Below are 21,626 nucleotides of genomic sequence, written 5' to 3' on the forward strand. Positions count from 1 at the left end.
CTATCACTAACCAGGCAGCCTTACTTTGAGGCCGTCCACTGCTCTGAGGTATTCTTTTGCTCTGCTGTTCTTTGGTCTACGTGTGCCTGAGGAGGCACACTGTGTGGGTGCTATGGCAGCACCCAGGACACGGTCTTGGAACACACCGCACACATGCTTGCACAAAGTGATGTTTCCTGTCACATGCTTCCTTCCTTCCTCACTGTCTTCTGCACTGCGCATCTGTGGACCCACCAGCAACCTTACAGTACAGCTAGACAAAAGGACTACACAATGCAACCCATGAAAGAAATATCGGCAATGTAGTAGTTTTGTGTCGTTTAATTAAAAAAACTCAACAGAGATAAAAAACAAGCATTTTACATAATGCATACATTCTCAACATCTGCAGATGAGATAAATAAAAGAAGGCTAAAGCAGACATACTGTGTATTGCTTCTCTTTGGTAAGTTACCAATATCCTCTGCAGAAATAAAATGTTAAAAACAAAACCCATGGTCTTAAAATTGTCCCTTAGTATTAACAAAATATTCAGCAATAATACAGTAGATGTAGTTTTCAAATTAACAAGAATGCATAATACTTTATTCTCTGAGGGGTAAGTAGCTGCTTTCCAAAATTAAGGCCGATGAGAGCCAACCTTTTTTTCTAGCTATCTTTTTCCTTGGCTCTTTTTTTAACCGTCACATTCAAACTCCCAGACATCATTCTTTTGGAAACTCTTTTTCACATCCAAAACCTCTCTTATCAGTTTCACACCATCTATCCTGACCAATTCCATTCCCTAGGAGGAAATTCATCTTATCATCTAAACTCAGTGCCCCCAAATAAAAAAAAACAAAAATTCCCCTGAATTTGCTCTAATGAATAGCACATATACAAATCGTGGCTCTGTTAAAGCAATATATACAGGTCAGAACTAAGAGAAAACTAAAGGGCCCATTCAATATATAGCAGCAGCTCATGTCTAAATATATACATGTATGTAATGTTTTCACAGTTAATCTTAAAAAAATTACATGATATGTTCAAATTTTTCTATGGTGTATAAATAATGCTTTAAAAGTCCAACTAATGAAATGAAGTATAAGAGTGGATTCAAATTAAATAAATCTCCCGAGCCTCCAAGGACAGACGCTTGAGCTGGTAAAGCTTGAGGTGTGTCTTATAAAGGGCGCTCTGTCTGGCAGGCCTACCAGGAAAGGCAGTCTTCAGTCTAAACCCGGTAGGAGAGAAATGCCAATATTTTGGAAGGAACAGGCAGTTTTTGGACTTCTTGGGTGGACATCACTCTTCGGATTGACATGCGACATATATGTTGAAGGCTAGGGACTTGCCTTGGAGTGGCCCAAAAATATACACTCCCATCGTGTGTCCTTCAGAGAAATGGAAAAACAAAATCATGGTTACCCAACTACACTTGTCCTATGTCCCTACAGCTGTATATCAGATCCATACATCTCACCTTAGACTCTAATAAGAACTCCAAGACAAGGCAAGTAGCAGGATTATATAAAGAGTTTGTCTAGGAAATTTACAGAAACACACATAAAGAAAAATAAGCTTTCAAAAGAAAAAGAAACAAGAAAAATGTATTTACCCAGCAGCTAAAACACTGCCATCAGTAGAAAAGGCACAGCAAAGACCGTTGCTCAAAGGTGCAACTTGTACCGGACAATCCTCATCGATTCTCCAGAACCTCACCATTCTGGAAGGGAAATTCAGAATGAGCTGAGTCAGTCAGAAAGCAATGCTCCTGTGCTCCGATCACAGCACACATTCACACGCGTCACTCTCAAACAGCATGTTTCTACATTTGTCTAATCTCAAAAGCAGTGGCCATCAATCTACAGGTGTATCACCACAGCCAGTTAAGCAAAAAACAACACCTTCCAAAGCGTTGTCTAGAAAGACAGGATGGGCATGGTGGTCCACACAGAATTCTCAGCATTCAGGAGGCAGAGGTAGAAGGATCTTTAGTTGAAGATCAATCTGGCCCACATACCAAGACCATTTCAAATACAAACAACTCCTGTACAAAAACCTAAATCAAGCTTAAGAGTGTGTTATGAGTTAAAGCACACTTTCATTAAAAATCGCAACTACAGACAAAACTACACTATACCATACTCCATAATACTCACTTATCATCAGCAAGGCTGGCAACATGCAGTCCATCATGACTGAAAGACACAGCTCTCACCCATCGGTCATTTGCTCCTCCAGCAAATATTGGAGTGGGCGGGGGAAACAGGTGCCTGGGGTCAGAGACATATTTGCAGTGTTTCAGAATCAATTCAAGAAACAAAATAGCCCTGGTACCAAGTTCACTGGCCTCTGAATAAGGTTTAAAGTGGGGCTTTGATGATACAACAAGACTGATGAGAACTGTTACAGCTAAGTTCAATGAAACAGAGAGCTGTTCATTTTACATTTTTTTAGGGATTGTAACTTTATACAAATTCTTCAAAGCTATATATACTGATAGCCAATGTTGGGTTACTAACTGAAATAATTCATGTGGTACTCACCCGAACTCCATCAGAAGGTCTCCATTGTGTGGATCCCAGACATACACACGAGTGTCATAGGATGCAGTAGCTAGCAATGCTCCATCAGGAGAAAAGTCACAAGCTACAACATCATGGTGATGACCTTCCAGTCTCCTAATCATGGTGTATTTATCCATATTCCAAAGGAAAACCTGAAATAATAAAACAGGGAAATGTTATAGGTTCACTCAGACACACAGAGGACAAAGGGGCACATCTTAAACTACAATTGCTACTTTAATATTACATCAAATTAATTACAAATTATGAGTAATTTAAAGAATATGCTCAGTGTCATAGATTAAAAATCAGTCTTTACGTTAATTAAAGCAGACATGCAAATTTCTATTTCAAATGTTTCTGTTAAATGTTAATTTAAAAAATAAGCCTAAAGGGAAAATAAAGGCAATGCAATTTAACCACAAATACTGAAATCCATTTATTCCAAAATCTAATTAACTAAAATATATGGAAATAAATAGGGTTAAGTATTACAAACCCCTTTCTCTTTTTTTCCAGAAACTACCAATTTTTAAAAATATATACAGACAGAAAATGTAATGTTAGCAATTGTTACTCCATTGGCATCTCCCCTTTGAGATAATCACTTGTTTACAATAGGCTTGGGTCACCACCGAGAGCCTAGGAAGAGAAACAGATACTGCAAGCAAAGAGAATTTTCACAGCCAAAAATAATTTTGTTGGCAAACAACAAGGATGTTACTAAACCATATTACAGATGAAAATATACTATTTTATGAAAATATAACTACAACATTTTTAGATAATCAAGATTTAACACTTATTTTTCCAAATTGACTATGATCATTAGTTACTTTCAGCATAAAACAGTTAAATTACGTAAAAGTAAACCCACATACAGTTTAGATTTTAAACATCCAAAGACTGTGCAGAAGGCTCTAAATAGGTTTTGCTGGGTTTTGCTTTGAGGTCATGTCTCACCAAGAAGTTAAGGCTGACCTTTAAGTAGCCCAGGCTGGCCTATCTACTTGCCTTAGCCTCTCAAGTAGTTCTGGACAGTATTCTAATGCTTACTGTTAGAGTAAACGTAAGCTGGGAGGTTTACAGCAAGCCTAGTGAGACAGCGTTCCTCCTCCTGAAGTAGAATAATCCTTTCTGCTACTTCCTTTCTGCACACATTGTTTCCCAAGGGAAATAAGTGTAATAACTGGGTAAATCATTTAAGGCACTACTAGTATCTTAAGAATTCCAAAAAAACAGAAAGCACTCAAAAACCAGTTACTTTAACATTAAATTTACTTGTCAGACTCTCAATTCCTTCAAACTGGAAGATCAATTTACTCAGGAGTCTGGACATTACTGTGGGGGAAATTACTTTTTAAAGGAAAAAAAGAAAAGAAAAAGAAAAGAAAGAAAAGCAGAAAGTGGACGCCGACCAGCACCTGTGTACGTACAGTACACCTTGCAGCCGAATGCAAGGTTACTTCATCCTATGGTAAAGGTCGCCCCCAGCCCGGTAGCCAGAGATGCCACTCTTTCTGCCCAGCTAACACCATTGTGCGCCTGTGTGCGAGTGGTGCCAGCATAACCTCAATCACACCAATATTGCTGCCACCACCTGTGACAGGGAAAGCAAGAAGCATATGGAAAACACACAGCCTAAAATCGCAATGTCAACATCTAGCTTGTTGTTATGATTTAAAAACAACAACAACAAAAAAACAAAAACAAAACTAAGCTACTTTGTTTTAAACTTCTAACATTCACAACCTATCATCTTAACATACTTCTTGGCAAAATAAAATGTGTTTTATCTAGCCACCCCCACCCCCATCAATCCAAAGAGTGTTGCCATCATTATACGTATTTGGAGTCCAGCCAGGTTCATACTCAATGCTGCTAAACTCTTAAAAATACATTAACTCAGAGCTAGTAAACTGACAGTTGACTAAAAGTACAACCTTCAACAGTCACTACTTAAGCTGTCAATAGGCACACTGTCACACCATGTGCAGCTTCATCTATAGTCCACTATAGGACATCCATGAGTTTTAATTTTATTATGCTTATAATTTACTTTTTTTTTTTTCAGTTTAATGTCCATGATCAACTGAGACTCAAAATTTAAAAACAAAACCAGCAAACTGGACAAAACAAAAACAAAGAAAATAATTAGCAAGGAAATATCTTAAAAATGGACTAGATCATCTATATCACTTAAGCATTCCTAGATTTCACAAACAAACAAAAAAAAACCCACAAAAAACCCTCACTAACCCTTCATTTTATAAGCATCTCTAAAAGCAATTCAATTCTCAATTCACAGATAACTAATTTTTTACTTGCAAATTCTCTCCATAATGAACTAAAGCACTTAAGACATTCATGACACCGAGCACAGACGTAACAGGTTACTTAGATTTAAAATGATTAGGCATACATTATCATCCAATTCACAAAAGTTCATGTACAAGAACTTTGATACATACTGCTTTACTGGCTCCAACTGAACACAGCATAGAACAGTCGGGAGAGAATGCACAACTGTACACCCAATTCTGATGTCCCCGCAATACTTTCATCATGTTTCCTGGACAAAAAGAAGCGTCTGTGTCAGGACCCCGTTCCAATCGGTAACACCTTGACAGACAAGTCAGTAATCTACATTTATCATGAACTTTTACAGCTGAAAAAGATGTATGTATATGCATAGAAAGGCCTTCAATATCTCCCACCAGCTTGCTTTCTTTCCATCCTGTTTTCCGAGGCAGGGACTCTGTATGTAGTCCTGGCTGTTCTAGAATTCACTATGCAGACTAAGCTGGCCTCAAACTCACAGGGGGAGTATTTTGCTTGATAAAATTACACAGGGCTGGAGACACACCTCAGCAGTCAAGAGCACACTCTGCTCTGCAGAGGACCTGAGTTTGATTCCCAGCACTTTATTGCTCCATGGGAATCTAACACCTCCGACCTCCTCAGACATCCATCCATAACCACATGTAGACAAACATGAATATAGAGAACTAAAAATAATACAATTTAGAATATAAAAGCCAGGCATGCTAATGTATACACCTTTAATCTCAGTATTTAAGAGATAAAGGAAGGTACTTCAGCCTGTTCTACATTTGTTTCTATAAAGTAAAATACATCAATACACCACACGTCTCAGAAAGAAACTGAGTACACCAACATACTTTTCCATGAGGGTTAGAGGATAAAACATCTCGTATTTTTATGAAAGAATTTATGACCTATGCTTGCCAGCATTTAACCACATTACAAATCCTGATTTGTAAATCAGGCTATATAATCTAAATTTTATTAGGCGCCTAGATTTGTTGTTTTAAATAAAATGTTAAAAATAGGTTTTTGGGTTTTTTTTTTATATTTATTATATGATAAGTACACTGTAGCAGTTTTCAGACACCCCAGTAGAGAGCATCAGATTTCATTATAGATGGTTTTGAGTCACCATGTGGTTGCTGGGATTTGAATTCAGGACCTTCAGCAGAGCAGTCAGTGCTCTTAAATGCTGAGCCATCTCTCTAGCCCCAGAATAATGTTTTTTATTTTAAAATTTCATTTATTTAATATGTGAGTATTATTTTGCTTGCATATATGTCTGTGTAGCACCTGCATGCAGTATCCACAGGGGCCAGAGATGTTGAATTCCTTAGAGTTATAGATCTGTGTGTGTTCTGAGCAGGGTCAAGATTGTTTACTATAGTAACTGCTGGTTCCTGTTCTGGCTTACTTAAGCTGTGCTTTGTTTGATCTATATAGGAAAGGGACCCAAGTATTAAAGAGAAAAAAGGAAAGTAACAATGATCACCAAGCCATTTGGTTTCTGTTTTGCTGATAGTGTCATGCTAAGTAGCTAGCAGGTTTGTCCTAGAGCTCTCAATTCTGCTGTCCAGGTCCCCTCCCCTCCCCTAAAGCTAGGATTACTGGCGTCCTTCCTTCAGGAGTCGGGGCAGGGCATGGGCAATCCCCACATCACTCTGAAAACCAGTAACGTCAAGAGATGTGGCCAGGTGTGGTGGAACACATCTTTAACACTCAAGAGGCAGAGGCAGGTGGATTTCTTGTGAGGACAGTCTGGTCTACATAGCAATTTCCAGGCCAGCTAAGGCTACAGAGAGACCCTGGCTCAAAAAAAAAAAAAAAAAAAAGAAACAAAACCTCATCCTTTTACACAGCTAGGGAAAAGACAAAAGGCATACATACATACCATCATCTTTCAGGTCCCACACTCTTAGAGTTTTGTCTCTTGAAGCTGATACAAGGAGTAAGCTCCCATCTGGAGCAAAAGTTAAATCTCTAACCATTTCAATGTGGTCTACCAAATTAAGGAGGAGTTTTCCTAAATGTGATTGAAAGAAGAAAAAAATTAAACAGATATTCTTGGGTACTTTCCTGTTTTATGAAATAAATTGTTTCATTTATTAACTAGTGGCTATTGTTAGCTGTGAGAATCTACAACTCAGAAATTCTTCCCAAGAAAACAAACCCTCCATGTATTAGAAAACTATAAAAGAAATGACTGAAATGGAAGAAGACTCCTAGAGCAAATTAGCATTAAGAAAGCCCCACACCACTGACTTTTCATTTGTACAATATGGCCTTACAATATCAAAAGTATCAACTTTATCTTTGACCTTGGACCATCAAATGCTCCATAAAGTAAACATTATCCAAACAAAACAAACAAACAAACAAACACTTATCAGTTACTGGAAGTTTTGTTTTCTAGAAAAATCTGTGGTCACCTTAATTTTTCCCCTCAATAAGCCAATCAAACTTTGATTCCTTGTCCTCAAGTCAACGCCATTATTACTATGTCCTGGGGTACATCTTGCTTTTATGCTCACTAAAATTATTTTATATTTGTGAACAAACAGAATATGCTAAGAACTAGAGCAAAATCTAAACTCTTTTTTTTCCGCCTGCCTCTGCCTCCCAACTGCTGGAATTAAAGGCATTCGCCACCACTGCCCAGCACTTTTTTCTTTTCTTGCATTGCTGGTCACTGAACCTCAGGTGTGAAGCAATGTTAGGCAAATACTTTACCACTGAGCTTCCTCCCTCATCCTTGGTGGAGACAGGGCCTTACTGTGCAACTTATGCTGCCCTCACTTTGTTCTGTATATCAGGCTGGCCACTCAAACGTCTCCATGCTGAGGTCACACACCTATGTATCACCATGCCCAGTTTGAACACACACACACACACACACACACACACACACACACACATATATATATATATATATATATATATATACACACACACACTTGCTTTTTTGTTGTTGTTACAGGGTCTCTCTATATAGCACTAGCTGACCTAGAACTCACTATGTAAACAGGAGCTGGCCTCAAACAGACATCCACCTACCTCCGCTTCCCAAGTGCTTTAATCAAAGGCATCTGCTACCACCTTGAATAATACTTATTTGTTCAAAGAATTCAACTTCCCCAACTATGTAGTTAGATGTTGGATAAAGTGATTAAAACCTTCTGAAGGGAGCCAGGTGTGGTGGCCCACACCTTTAATTCCAGCACTTGGGAAGAAGAGGCAGGCGGATTTCTGAGTTCGAGGCCAGCCTGGTCTACAGAGTGAGTTCCAGGACAGCCAGGACTATACAGAGAAACCCTGTCTCTAAAAACAAACAAACAAACAAAAAAACCCACAAAAAACAAAAAAAACTGAAGGTTAGGTATCGATTATTAAAACTTGATTTGTGAGCTAGGCATGGTGGTGCACACTTATTTGGGAGGCAGGCAGATAGATCTCTGTGACTTTGAGGCCAGCCTGGTCTACATACTGAGAGACCCTGTCTCAAAAACCAAAAACCAACTGTAGGATTGTCTGTATATGCTTGGGACTATTAGGCAGTATAGGCTTATTGAAGTGGGTGTGTCACCGTGGGAAGACTTTAGCACCCTTATCCTAGCAGCCTCCAGATGAAGATGTAGACCTCTCAGCTCCTGCATCATGCTTGCCTGCTCCCATCTTGATAATGAACTGAACCTCTGAGCCTGTAAGCCGGCCCCAACTAAATGTCCTTATAAGAGTTGCCTTGGTCATGGTGTCTGTTCACAGCAGTAAAACTCAACTAAGACACCAGCCCTCTGATCTGTAGCTGGGTAAGTGGTTCAGTTGACAGGTGCTTGCCTAGTATGCAGGAGTTGGAGTCCTAGCACTGCATAAATTGGGAGTTGCAGCACAGGCCTGCAATCCCAGTACTCAGGATGTGGTAGCTGGAAGGGCAGAGTTAAAGTCATCATCAGCTACACAGCGAGCTTGATGCCTGCTTGGGATACAAAAAACTGCTTGAAAACCCCTAAGTTATCATTGAAAAAATGTAAGACATTTTGCTGAGTCAGAAACTAAAATATTAGTTTATAGTTAACTAAAATAAGACCCAAACCTGCTTTGCATATTTTATCAAGTAGTATAAACTCTTTATTATTCTCCTAGATTAAAATTATAAATTATTAAGACTTAAAACAATTATAAAGACTAATTCTCACTTTTCAGGTTCACTTCTGATATGAATCCATACCTGTATATACATCCCAGATTTTGATGCGACCATTGTTTAATCCTGTGGCAAGGAGTAGCTGATCCTGTCCAAATCGGAACCGATGCCATTCTATATTAACGCAACGACTCTGTTTTTCTGGAACTGAAGACCCAAAAGCAAGACTCCAGACTATGTCTCCACAGTCTATAACGTGTTCAGGAGGCTTATTTTTCTGACCACCATTACTGTTTTGTCTTGCCAATTTTAGACAGCTTGAATTGGTAACATTTTTGGAACCATGCAAAAGACTGAGGGGAAAAAGATTGAAAATGAATTTCTCTTTATACCAAACTTCCCTAAACAATAATTGTTAACACTTGTTAAATTTTTCAATACAATTGTAACACTATTTCTAAAGATGAAAAAGTTGGTATCTGAAATAAAAGGCTAGACAAATTCAACTCATGAAAACTATTGGTGGCTGAGAGAATCCTCAGTAAGAAAACTATTTATAGCTAATTTTCCTTCCAAACTGGCTTCAATTAACTTCAAAGAACTTCCTTAACAGAGTAGTGTAAAGCCTGGCTCCACTTGAGAGTGGGCACTGTCGACAGTGTCCAGCACTGGTCAGGGTCTCAACTGAGACAGCTTCTATCACAGGACATGTACTCAGTGATGACACTAAACCTGTAACATTTTGTTGATGCTCAGAAGAGAACTTAGGATGATGTACTGGCTATTTTTGTGTCAACTTGACACAGCTGGAGTTATCACAGAGAAAGGAGCTTCAGTTGAGGAAATGCCTCCATGAGATCCAACTGTAAGGCATTTTCTCAATTAGTGATCAAGGGGGAAAGGCCCCTTGTGGGTGGGACCATCCATGGGCTGGTAGTCTTGGGTTCTATAAGAGAGTAGGCTGAGCAAGCCAGGGGAGGCAAGCCAGTAAAGAACATCCCTCCATGGCCTCTGCATCAGCTCCTGCTCCCTGACCTGTCTGAGTTCCAGTCCTGACTTCCTTTGGTAATGAACAGCAGCATGGAAGTGTAAGCCGAATAAACCCTTTCCTCCCCAACTTGCTTCTTGGTCATGATGTTTGTGCAGGAATAGAAACCCTGACTAAGACAGATGAGAAAAACAGTAACTTCTCAATATGAATTTAAGGACTAATTTAGCTCATTTGCTAAATTAAATTGCTAAATAATGTTAAGTATTATATAATCCACCTTTTAGGATACTAAACTAGATTATTTCAGTAAACTAGAAGCCAGAGACTTCAGAAAACTTTGAAGCTATCATGAACATGTCCTTATTCAAGCAGAGATAGAAAGAACTGTCAGGTGATGGACAGACAGCATGACGAGATTAAGTTCCTTCAGAAAGAAGAGTTATCTTGGGAACTTCAGTGACCCTGGTGCACAGTGAAGGGACCACACAAGCCTAGATAAAATCTAACTTGAAAATTAAAATAACAGACATATAAGACTTCAGCTGGTGGAATGCTCACAGAGCAGACATGAAACCTCAGGTCTGATCTCTATCACAGCATAATGGGGTATGGAGGGAAACCCAGTTAGTTATTCCAGCAATTCTGAGTAGAAATGCAGGATTAGAAGTTCAAAGTCATCCAAGGCTACATACTGAATCTGAAGTTGGCCTAGGTTAAAGCTTTCCCTGACCCTACTCCAATCAGAAGGGTCTGTGGCTCAAACCCAGACAGCATCATCCAGGAGGCTGAGACAGGATCAAAAATTTAAAGCCAATCTGGGCCACATAGTGACCAGATCTATTTTAGAAAAAAATCTGTTTATACACCTCTGTTAACCAATAAAGTGTGTGAAATCCAAAGTGAATGCAAATAGCTTCATCTAACAGATCACTTGATCTGACACAACAGAACACACACACACTAATGCAAGAACAATTAATCTGTCTTTACACACACACACACCAAGAGACAGGGATGTAGGCTAGTTGGCAAAGCATTGGCCCCTGTGTATGAAGACCCTGGGGTTCAGTGTGGGAGGGGTTGGGAGCATAAATATTTGAGAAAATTTTACAACATTCTATAATATTCAAATTTAGTCCAGACCTTTTCACTACGTAGTCTAGGCTGGTCTACACTATGACATCATCGTTTCTGCTTCCCAAGTGCTGGGATAACAGGAATGTACCACCATGGTCACCCAGATTTTTTTTTTTTTTTTTTTTGAGACAAGGTCTACTATGTAGACATGGCTGGCCTTGAACCTCAGAGAGCCACCTGCCTCCTCCACTTCCAAAGGGATGCAGCAGTGACTAGCTCAGGTAATTCTTTACATTCAATCTTCAATGAAGATTCCAACTACAAACAAGCTTCTAACACTGGCTGTAAAGAAAACTTAAAATATCTTATTACCCAACACTGAAAGACAACAGTAAACTCAACAAAAGCAAAGGAAAGCAGTCTTACAAGTCCTTAAGGCCCTGGGACCACGGGACAAGCTTCACTACACGATATCCTTGTGACCACGCAAAGTAGGAACCATCTGGAGCAAAAGCAACCGTCCAGTTCTCACCACCACATTTCTTGTCGAAAGGAGCTGCTGGAGCCAAGAGTTCCCCTATAGTGCCTGCTCTCACTAAAACAGACAAAGACAGAAATCAGGATAGTGTATGGAATCACCGGATTCAGATGGCCCCATGTTATTTTGGCATTTGCTGAGGTTGCCGCCTTTCCTTTTAGACATGGTTTAATTGGCTTTCTACCCCGAAACATTAGAGATGAGCTTTGTTTTGATAGTGGTTTTCAAGAGATTTCAAGTATGTCACTAGGCACGGAAGGCACACCTCAGCCCTTAGAAGGCTTACTGTTCAGGAATACAAACCAGGTAAAGAATTGGAATTTTAAGGTCACCTCAGCTACATGGTCAGCCTGGGAAGAGCTGGAGGGCTAGCAAAATGACTCAGTGGGTACACATACCTGCTGCCAAGCTTGACCACTTGATTTCAATTCCTAGTACCCATATGGCATAAGTGGAGAACACACTTTTACACATAATACACACGTAATTTTGTTTTTTGTTTTCCGAGACAGGGTTTCCCTGTGTAGCCCTGGCTGTCCTGGAAATTACTCTGTAGACCAGGTTAGGCTCCAACTCAGAACTCTGTCTGCCTCTGCCTCCCTACACCACGCCCGGCGTTACATATAATTTTTAAAAGGTGGAGGAGAGCTGGAGAAACAGCTCAAAGTAGCATGCTTGCCTAACATAAGGCCCTAGTATCCACTGGGGGTTGTGGGGGTGGGGAGAAAACCTGGTCAGTGAATTCTACAGTCTGTGTTGTATACGCCATTAGTAACTAATAAAGCATCTAGCATGTTAAGTGTTCAATTAATATTTACTAAACAAATAAAAAAGCACACGTATAAACTCCCACTTGTAAGTTATTAAGTACATTCCTGGCCCAATTTGATACATTTAACAAGTCCAATGAGTATAGTTTAAAACCCACAAAGAAACCAGATACCCATTTTTCTACATTCTAAAATTTTCCTTCTTATATGAAAATATCCTAACACCCATCACTAAGATAAATAAAACTATTTTGCTTAAACAATGTTTTCTTTTTTAGATACTCAAATCTGCTGGATGGTAGTGGCACACGCCTTTAATCCTAACCCCATCACTCAGTTGGCAGAGGCAGGCAAGAATCTCTTGAGTTTGAGGCCAGCCTGCTCTACAGAGTTCCAGGGTTACACAGAGAAATTCTGCCTTAAGAACAAAGAAAAAGCAAAACAAAAACCAAAAGAATTCAAAATCTTCCTTCTATCCCACCCACCTATTGAGCTGAATCTGATCTGAGAACAATCTAGACCTCATGACGTCACGAGGCACCTATACTGGAGTCTTCTCTAGGATACAATAGTTCTAGTTCTTTCCATCAGTCTTCAGATTATAAAGTTTTGAGTCAATTTTCTATCTTTTCCTACCTTAATTTTTACATTTTCCTGGAATACATTCCCGTTAGTAGTGACTGGAGATAGAGCACTCCCACTTCTTCAAAAGGGAGCAACACAGAATAAGCTCACATTCCTGTTATTGGCAGTCACATGACTGTGATATAAGACTCATGAGTAGGTGAGCCTCAATGCCAGCAGAATGCATTTTTAATGCGAAACCTCAGAAGGAGCACATTGCTGCAGACTTCCTGCATTTCTCCAAGCCTACATACACTCTTACATGGTCCTTTCACTGGGGTTCTTCTCATACTCAGCCCCCCAAACTGGGATTCCTGCTTAACCTTCATCTATTGGTCAAAATGAATTTTAGAAGGGACTTCATTCACAAATAAGGAAAACAAGTTTTAAAATTCTACTTTTTAAAAGAAGGCAATGGAAGCCATTAGCTTTAAAAAAGAATGCTCCCAAGTTGATCTAAGAATACTTTATTTCCCAGAGATTTATATCTGTACTTTAAGGTTACTTTTATAAACTAATCTTGGGTACACTCATTTGGCTACTTTGCTTTATAAAGTGTTAATGAGATAGGGATGTGGCTGGTTCAAACACCAAACCCCAAGAAACAATTCACTAACTCATCTTCAAATGTAAGACATTCTAGTACTGTTATAAAAACTGTAAAACAATTGTTACGTAGTCAGCATTTTTCTAAGTGCCTTCACGTTTCCTTGTTAGCTAACAGACACAAACAATTTTTATACTTTAATCAGCTGTTTTAAATACTCAAATACTGACTAGTAAAATATTGCCAACCTCAAGTAAGGTTTTTCTCTAAAGTGCTTTGGAAAAAAAAAAAAGTAATGGGGCAGTGGGTGGGAACCAGCCCTAAAACCCAGCCTATCTGCACAGCACTTACATCATGAGTCATCACTGAACAAGGCTAACCAGATTTAAGTTCTTCCTCACATTCCATCCTCCGATTTCACGACCAGAAAGGAAGTGTGACAGTGCCTTGTTAAAGAGGGTAGTAGCTCAGTTATAGCCTGACCTGGAACTCTTCACACATTCATGGAGTCCTGCCCCTACCTTTAGCATGGACATGAAAATCCAATTGACAAAACTGTAAAGTCAGTGTCTACTGATGATGATTTTGTTCAACGAATGTCATCCAATGGGCTCAAAGGTGACTCCTTTGAGAGAATTTAAATAATGCTAAGTGCTTTAAAGGGGCCAATGGGCAGGTCTGGCCCACGCCCTTCCACTCCCCATTGTCCAGGCTTCAGCGGGACGCGTGACAGGTCTAGCCACTGCCACATCCTCTGTACAATAGCCCTCCTTCAGCCATTCCACCCATTCACACGGCTCCTTCCCCCCACCCCCGTGTAGGTGGGCAACACGTTCCCTCCTTAGAACCCTTCACTTTCATAACGCCATCCTTTAAAAAACACTAAAACTTTTTTTCAACGCTGCTGACACCTCTCCAGGTCCCTTTCTCATTAGAGTACCGGACATACAGATGCTGCTGTGCCTCAAAACACAAAAGTTCACAACTTTTTCCCACCAAACAGAGCCTAGGATAGACCCCTTAGCCTATGCTAGTAACTCTCCAGGTCCACTCGATATCCAAGACAGAGAGAGAATTCGGGAGAATCCCAGGACGTCCGATCTGCACCCCAGCTGTGATAGTGTCACTAGGGTTTGCCGGGCGCTGAGCAAACTCGGGAGGCCCGCTCTGGGTCCATTCACTCCCGGCCGACGCCCATCGCGGGACCGCTTCCTCCCGCCACGCAGCGTCGGTCCTGCTCCTCTCCGCTTCTCCGGAGCCCCGGCATCCGGTCCCCGGCGCTCGTGGGCCTTGGCATCGGACTTCCCCGTTCTCCCATCCCCCACTCCCACCCCCGTTTCCCCCAGGGCCCCGGAGCCAGCCTCTTCATGCTCTGCCCGTTGTCCCCGCGCTCCCCCTCCATCCCGGGCCTCACCGATCTCTTTCTCGTTAACCCTCGGGGGAAAGCTGGCCATCTATGGGGCACCGTCTGATTCCGGGAACTCGATTCGGACGCGACGACAGAGAAGGGACTCAGCGGGGGCTGAGGGGCGTGACGCGGGCTCGGGCTCTCCCGGGTGTGGGGACTGCAGAGAGAGCGCGGGCGGCCGCTGCGGCTTCTGCGGACTGCCCGGAGGAAATCACCGGGATGTCTGGAACAAAGCCACCGGGTCACACTCAGACAAAAGAGCCGGCGCGCCTTCCACTCACTGACTCAGACAGCCCTCCAAAGCTTCCGCCGCCAAACCAGACACTGAGACAAGATGGCGGGCGGCACTGATAATATCTGGGAGGCGGGGTGTAGTGGGTGACGTCAGACCACCGGGCCCCGCCCCCTCGACGCAGAGGACGTGACGGTCTGGATTCACGGACGGGCGTGAGCCCTCAAAGCGCGACCTGCGGGCAGTTTCGAAGTCGAAGGCTCATTGCCAAGCGCAAACCCGGGATTATATAATGCACGTGACCGAACCGGAAAGGGCAAAGTAGACGTTTCACGTGCTTAATCCCTTCTAGCTACGTCTCTGGCTCTTTAGTACCTGGGAAGTGAAGGTTGCGCTGAAGAAAGAGATACGATGGAAATTAGCATAGTGGTGTCCGATTGGTCAGGACAGAACAAACTGGTTTTAGGAAAGACTCAATTGATGGAGGAGACCCAGGGTGATGGGGCCTTACCTCTGAGACATCCCCCAAGACTGCCTCTGTTGTAACTAGTCCCTAAAGTCAGGCCTCCTGAAGAGCTGGCCAATATGACCTCTACCTCAGAATCTGCCCTTCTTCCACAAAAGTCGAGGTCTCTAGGAAGCAGCTAGCTATTCCACATCATTGTTTGGGTGGCCCCACATCTCAATCTAAGTACCATCTATAGATGATGTAATTGCATTTTAGTGGCCCTCACGGGACTCTTTCTTCCAAAGGATAACAGATAACGGCTTAGATTTTCTCAGATACTCCTGAAAGACAGAATTGCCCAGCATAACTTTAGATCTCAAACACCAGCACGTAGTGCATGTTCTGTGTGCATGTCCCTTTGCCCAAGATAGAAATTCTTAAGATCATGATGATTAATAGAAATAAATCATTCCCTTCTTAAAAAAAAAAATTACTTGGTTACTGCTTGTCAATATGTTTGTCCAGAACTTCGTGCAAGGCAATGGTGCTGCCTGACGAACAGTGGAAGGAAAAAGAAAATGCCATCTTGTCAAATACAGACCATTATTGTCCCCTAATGTTTTTAGCTTATTTATTTATTATGTGTGTATGAGATATGTGCATGTTTTTGCGTCTTTTTTTTTTTTTGAGAGTTCATGTGTCTAAGTGCTTCTGTGTGAATGCAGGCATTCAGAGGTCAGATGACATCCTAGGATATGGGCCCTCACCTCCCACCTTTCCTGAGACAGGGTCTCTCATGATTTCAGTGCTTGTACACTATGCTAACTGGCCCTGTAACTTCCCGACTCCCTGACAGCCCTGTTAGAGTGAAGGGATTGCAGAGAAGTAGTGTGTAATCTCCTGCCTTCGGCTTTAACCTAGGTTCTGGGCTTTCGAACGGTCAGGTTTGTATGGTGAGCATTTTCACCTCTGAGCCATCTTCCCAGCTTTTTTCTTTTGAGTTTTCATACAAAAATATGCAGATTTCACAAACTTGCAGGGCTGCAGGAGGGGGGTATAGCTCAGTTAGTAAAATATTTGTTTAGTATACAGGAACCGTGGAGTCCAGCTCCAGCTCCTCAGAAACCTAGAGCAATGGTGCATGCTCGAAAGCCCAGCTCTTGGCAAGCAAAGGCACAAGAATCAAGAACTTAAGATCACTTCTGCTATATAGCAAGTATGAGGCCAACCTGGCTCCAAGGCTCCTATCTTCAAACCATCTGGAAGGCTTCAGGAATTCGTGAGTCAGCCTTGCTCAGGAGTTATGCTGACTTGTTTGGTTGTTGGTTTGGTTTGGTTTTTTGAGACAGGGTTTCTTTGTGTAGCCCCAGCTGTCTTGGAACTAGCTCTGTAGACCAGGCTGGCCTTGAACTCCAAGAGATTTGCCTGCCTCTGCCTCCCAAGCGCTGGGATTAAAGGTGTGTGTCACCATTGCTGAGCTGACACTGTTGTTTAGTACAGACATTGCCCAAGTGAGCATCTCATTAATATTTTTTGGCTAACTGCTGTGACTCCCAACTACTTACACTATACCATAGAAATCCATGGAAAATAACCATTCTTGAGAGCCTGCTTATGAGTTATATTTTCTTATCTTTCTTTTCATTATTTTGCTTGTGAATTATTTGAAGGACTTTTTCACAGAATTGTTTATCTCCCACTTTATGTGAGTAGCCTATAGATGCCTTGAAGATTTTCTTAACTACAAAGTGTGACCAGTAAAATGAAAAACAATTGTCTCATTTGTGTGCCCATTGGTGATTATACCTAATATTTGTAGGGTCCATGTTACGTTGTGAGTATTGGGGTGCATAAGTGCTTCATTAATTAACCATTTAACATTTGTGACAAAGAGAGGAGCTCACTTGCCATTGGGAAGGTCGACATGGCTAATTTAACAGGATCTAAAATCATCTAGGAGACAAACTTCTGGACATGTCCATGAGAAAATCTCTAGATTTTAGGGTAGGAAGACTCACCCTAAATTTGGGCAACATCATTCCCTGGGCAAGGGGTGGAGTGAATTAAAAAGACAAAGCTAGGGCTTAGAGAGGTATCTTAGTGGTTAAGAGCACTGCCTGTTCTTCCAGAAGATCCGGGTTCAATTCCCAGTACCCACAGATGGCTCACAACTGTCCATAAGTCCAGTTCTAGGGGAGTTCTTCTTACCACCTCAGGTACTGCACACATAGGATAGACACACATACACTCAGCTACACAAATACACATATAAAATTAAAAACTCAATCACTACACATTCATTCACTTAATCTTATTCTGAAGTTATTCGGAAGCATTGCTCTGTGTAGCTGTGTGCTGTGTGGCTTTACCTTTGGCTAGTTTGACACAAACTACACTCACCCAGAAATAGGGAGCCTCGGTTGAGGTGCTGTCTCCATCCAATTGGCCCAGGAACATGTCTATGGCCATTTTCTTGATTAGTGATACAAGTGAGAGGGCTCAGCCCATTGTGGGCATTGCCACTCCTGGGCAGATGGTTCTGGGTTTTATAAGAAAAACAAAAGCCCCAAACGAGCAGCATTCCTCCATAGTTTCTGCTTTGGTTTCTACCCTGCAGAGTTCCTGCCCTAGCTGTTTTCCATGATGTACTGAAACCGGTAAACAAAACAAACCCTTTCCTCCCCAAGTTGCTGTTGGGCAGTGTTAGTCACAGCAACAGAGAAACATATTAGGGAATATAGTGTAGTGGTTTGTATATGCTGGGCCCAGGGAGTGGCACTATTAGAGGATGTGGCCCTGTTGGAGTAGGTGTGTTACTGTGGATGTGGGCTTTAAGATCCTTATCTTAGCTGCCTGGAAGCCAGCCTTGCACTAGCAGCATTTAGATGAAGATATAGAACTCTCAACTCCTCCTGAACCAAGCCTGCTTGGATACTACCATGTTCCCACCTTGGTGATAATGGACTGAACCTCTGAACCGGTAAACCAGCAGCAATTAAATGTTGTTCTTTATAAGACTTGCTTTGGTCATGGTGTCTGTTCACAGCAGTAAAACACTTAAGACATATAATATGGCCAGCTGTTGGGGGAGAGTATTGGAGAGTAGACCAAGGGCATGAAGCTACATACCAGGTCTTCTGTCCTTTCTTTCCTTCCTTGTTTTTCTTCCTCCCTCCCACTCTCTTTCTTTCAAGACATGGTCTTCCTCTGTGGTCCATATTGGCCTTGAATGGACCATATAGTAGCCCAGGAATAGTCTCAAACTCATGATCTTCCTCCCCCTACCTGCCATACTGAGATTAAAGGCAGGTGCCCGCACACATGACTGAGATGGATTTTATGTGTCGCTTATGGACAAGGTGGCTGCAGTCCCCTGACACCGTGAATATCAGCAGGTCACAGCTGTCACTCTTCTTTGTTCACTACAGTTTAGAACTACTTAGGGGAGTTACTGCCAGCATCTGCATCTCTGGAGTGGTCCTTCATTATCAGTGTCCTCAAAGACCTTCTAGGATAATTGCAAGGAGGGAAAACCGATTTTGGCTCTCGGTTGTTTGTTTGGTTTTAAAGATGTATTTATTTATTTTTTTATTTATTGTAAGTACACTGTAGCTGTCTTCAGACACACCACAAGAGATTGTCAGATGGTTGTGAGCCACTATGTGGTTGCTGGGATTTGAGCTCAGGACCTTTAGAAGAGCAGTCGGTGCTCTTAACCACTGAGCCATCTCAGCAGCCCCTTGGCTCTCAGTTTTAGAGGGTCACTCCTCCATGGCTGCTGTGCTCCATGAACTTAGACCAAAATGTCATGGTAGCAGAAGCATGGAGCAGGAGAGGTTTATCACCTCGTGGTGAGCAGGAGGCGGAGCGTGAAGACAACAAGGAGTCAGCAATGACCTTTCGGGGCGCTCCTCCACTGACCTACTTCCTCCAAACAGGCCTGGCCTTCTCAGGTTTCCACAGCCTCCCAAAATAGTGGCACTGGGTGGGAACCAAGCCTTCCACACAGGAGTCTATGAGGGACACTTCAGATCCAGACCACAACTTCTTTAAGTCTCTGAAGTTTCTTGGATGGAAAACCGGAGAGGTTTAAAACGGGGCTGACTTCTAGAGCTGCTTCAGTCTTGGTGAAAAAACAAAAGCAAAACCAAAAGTCATCTGCTTCCTGTAACTATGGGGATGTGAGATTCACTGAAAGCAACAGTGCAGCTGAGATTAAGACAAAGGCAATGGTCAGGCATGGTGGCTTGTTCATTCCCATCACCCAGGAGGCAGGTAGGTCTCTGTGTGTGTGTAGATGCAATATTGCTAAGTAACTGGGCCCATACTTGAATATGACAACTGTTTCCTCCTCTTGAGTTCTAGGATTAGATGCCAAAGGACCACACTTCAGAAAATACCTGTAGAAAGCAACGCCTCTCAACTTGTAAATCATGACCCTTTTTTTTAGGGGGGGTCTCAAATGACCCTTTCACATGGGTCACCATAAACCATAACTGAAAACACAGATGTTTACATTAGGAGCCATGAGAGTAGCATCATTACAGTTGTGAAGTAGCAACAAAAATAATGTTATGGTTGAGGGTCATTACAACACAAGGAACTGTATTAAAGGGTCGCAGCAGTAGGAAGAGTGAGAACCACTGATGTAGAGGCTAAAAGAATTGCTTGGTTTTCCTTTTCAGTCTTCTCTATAATTGTTACTATAGCCCCTACAAACTAACCCATAGCTAAATGAAAGATTTTATCTAAAAGCGTCCCCAGTTTGGGGCCTGGAGAGATGGCTGCATGGTTAAGAGTGCTTGACTCTTTCAGAGGACCCAAGTTCAGTTCCCATCACTCAGTCAGACAGCTCACAGATGCCTAGAGCTCCAGTCCTTAGGCGCTGATCCTCTCTCCTAGCCTCTCTAGGCACCTGCACTCACTTGCATGCATCCCACACCAACACACACAAATACTCATACATTTTTTTTAAGTACCAAGGTTTGGATCCTGGTCTCAGAGTTTCAAATGAGGGGAACTGCAGTGCTAAGTCTAAGATTCTAGATTAAAGAGAACACAATTTTCTGAGGATTCGGATGCACAGATGGAATTTAAACATACAAACACATGCATCAATAAATGCTAATAGGCAGGCACAGTGTAGTGGCAGGCTCAGTGGTATAGGGGCAGGCTCAGTTGTGTAGGCCTTTAATCCCAGTGCTTGGGAGGCTCAGATAGGCAAATCTCTGTAATTCCAGGTCAGCCTGATCTACATAGCAACATAGCAAGATTCAGACCGATCCTGGCTACTGGCTACACAGTGAGATCCTCTTTCTTTCTTTCTTTCTTTCTTTTTTTCTTTTTTTTTTTTTTTCTTGAGATAAGGTTTCTCTGTGTAGCCCTGGCTGTCCTGGAACTCACTTCGTAGACCAGGCTGGCTTCGAACTCAGAAATCTGCCTGCCTCTGAGATCCTGTTTCAATAAATAAACTAACTAACCTCGGAGAGGGCATAGCATCATAGTCAAACTCATACTGAGAAGGGACCTTAGAGACTCCACACTATGATCCTAGTTTCTAAACCCCATTCTCATTATCTGTAAAACGGGAATTGCTTCCTGGTATAATCAAAAGACAATCAAGAAGAGAGTCATTTCCTGTATGCATATTTATTAATTTAGAAAGTTTATTACACTTTTAGCCAGGTAGTGGTGGTGCACACTCTTGATCCCCCCACTTGGGAGGCAGAGGCAGGCAGATGTCTGAGTTCAAGGCCAGCCTGGTCTACAGAGTGAGTTCCAGGGCAGCCAGGGCTACACAAAGAAATCCTGTCTCGAAAAACCAAAAAATGAAACGAAACAAAACAATAAATAAATAAATAAATAAATAAATGGGCTGGGGAGATGATTTGGTTGTCTCAGCAGCTTCTCAGAACTGTATACATTTCAGCAGAGTGGATACAGATAAGGAAGATGGCTGAGAAGGGAGAA

At 41.9% G+C, this 21,626-nt stretch overlaps 1 protein-coding gene across 3 annotated transcripts; it reads right to left on the reverse strand.

Annotated features, from left to right (window-relative positions):
• Positions 1 to 278: 278 nt before the first annotated feature.
• Positions 279 to 15,325, reverse strand: Wsb1 (WD repeat and SOCS box containing 1). Of its 3 annotated transcripts, XM_021177451.2 has the most exons (9): positions 14,983 to 15,325; positions 11,516 to 11,684; positions 9,106 to 9,374; positions 6,772 to 6,903; positions 5,024 to 5,124; positions 2,532 to 2,704; positions 2,145 to 2,258; positions 1,601 to 1,708; positions 307 to 1,376 (listed from the first exon to the last, which is right to left on the reverse strand). In XM_021177451.2, exons 1-9 carry the CDS (start codon positions 15,020 to 15,022, stop codon positions 1,217 to 1,219), a joined length of 1,266 nt encoding a protein of 421 aa, XP_021033110.1. In that variant the 5' UTR covers positions 15,023 to 15,325; the 3' UTR covers positions 307 to 1,216. The 3 variants fall into 3 exon arrangements, with proteins under 3 accessions (XP_029339593.1, XP_029339592.1, XP_021033110.1); XM_029483733.1 differs by lacking the exons at positions 5,024 to 5,124; positions 6,772 to 6,903; positions 9,106 to 9,374; positions 11,516 to 11,684; positions 14,983 to 15,325 and adding an exon at positions 3,989 to 4,128 and having other exon boundaries at positions 279 to 1,376; XM_029483732.1 differs by lacking the exons at positions 5,024 to 5,124; positions 6,772 to 6,903; positions 9,106 to 9,374; positions 11,516 to 11,684; positions 14,983 to 15,325 and adding an exon at positions 3,052 to 4,128 and having other exon boundaries at positions 279 to 1,376.
• Positions 15,326 to 21,626: the final 6,301 nt, after the last annotated feature.

This window comes from Mus caroli, chromosome 11 (genome assembly GCF_900094665.2).
Source record: "Mus caroli chromosome 11, CAROLI_EIJ_v1.1, whole genome shotgun sequence".
NCBI classification, from domain to species: Eukaryota; Metazoa; Chordata; class Mammalia; order Rodentia; family Muridae; genus Mus; species Mus caroli.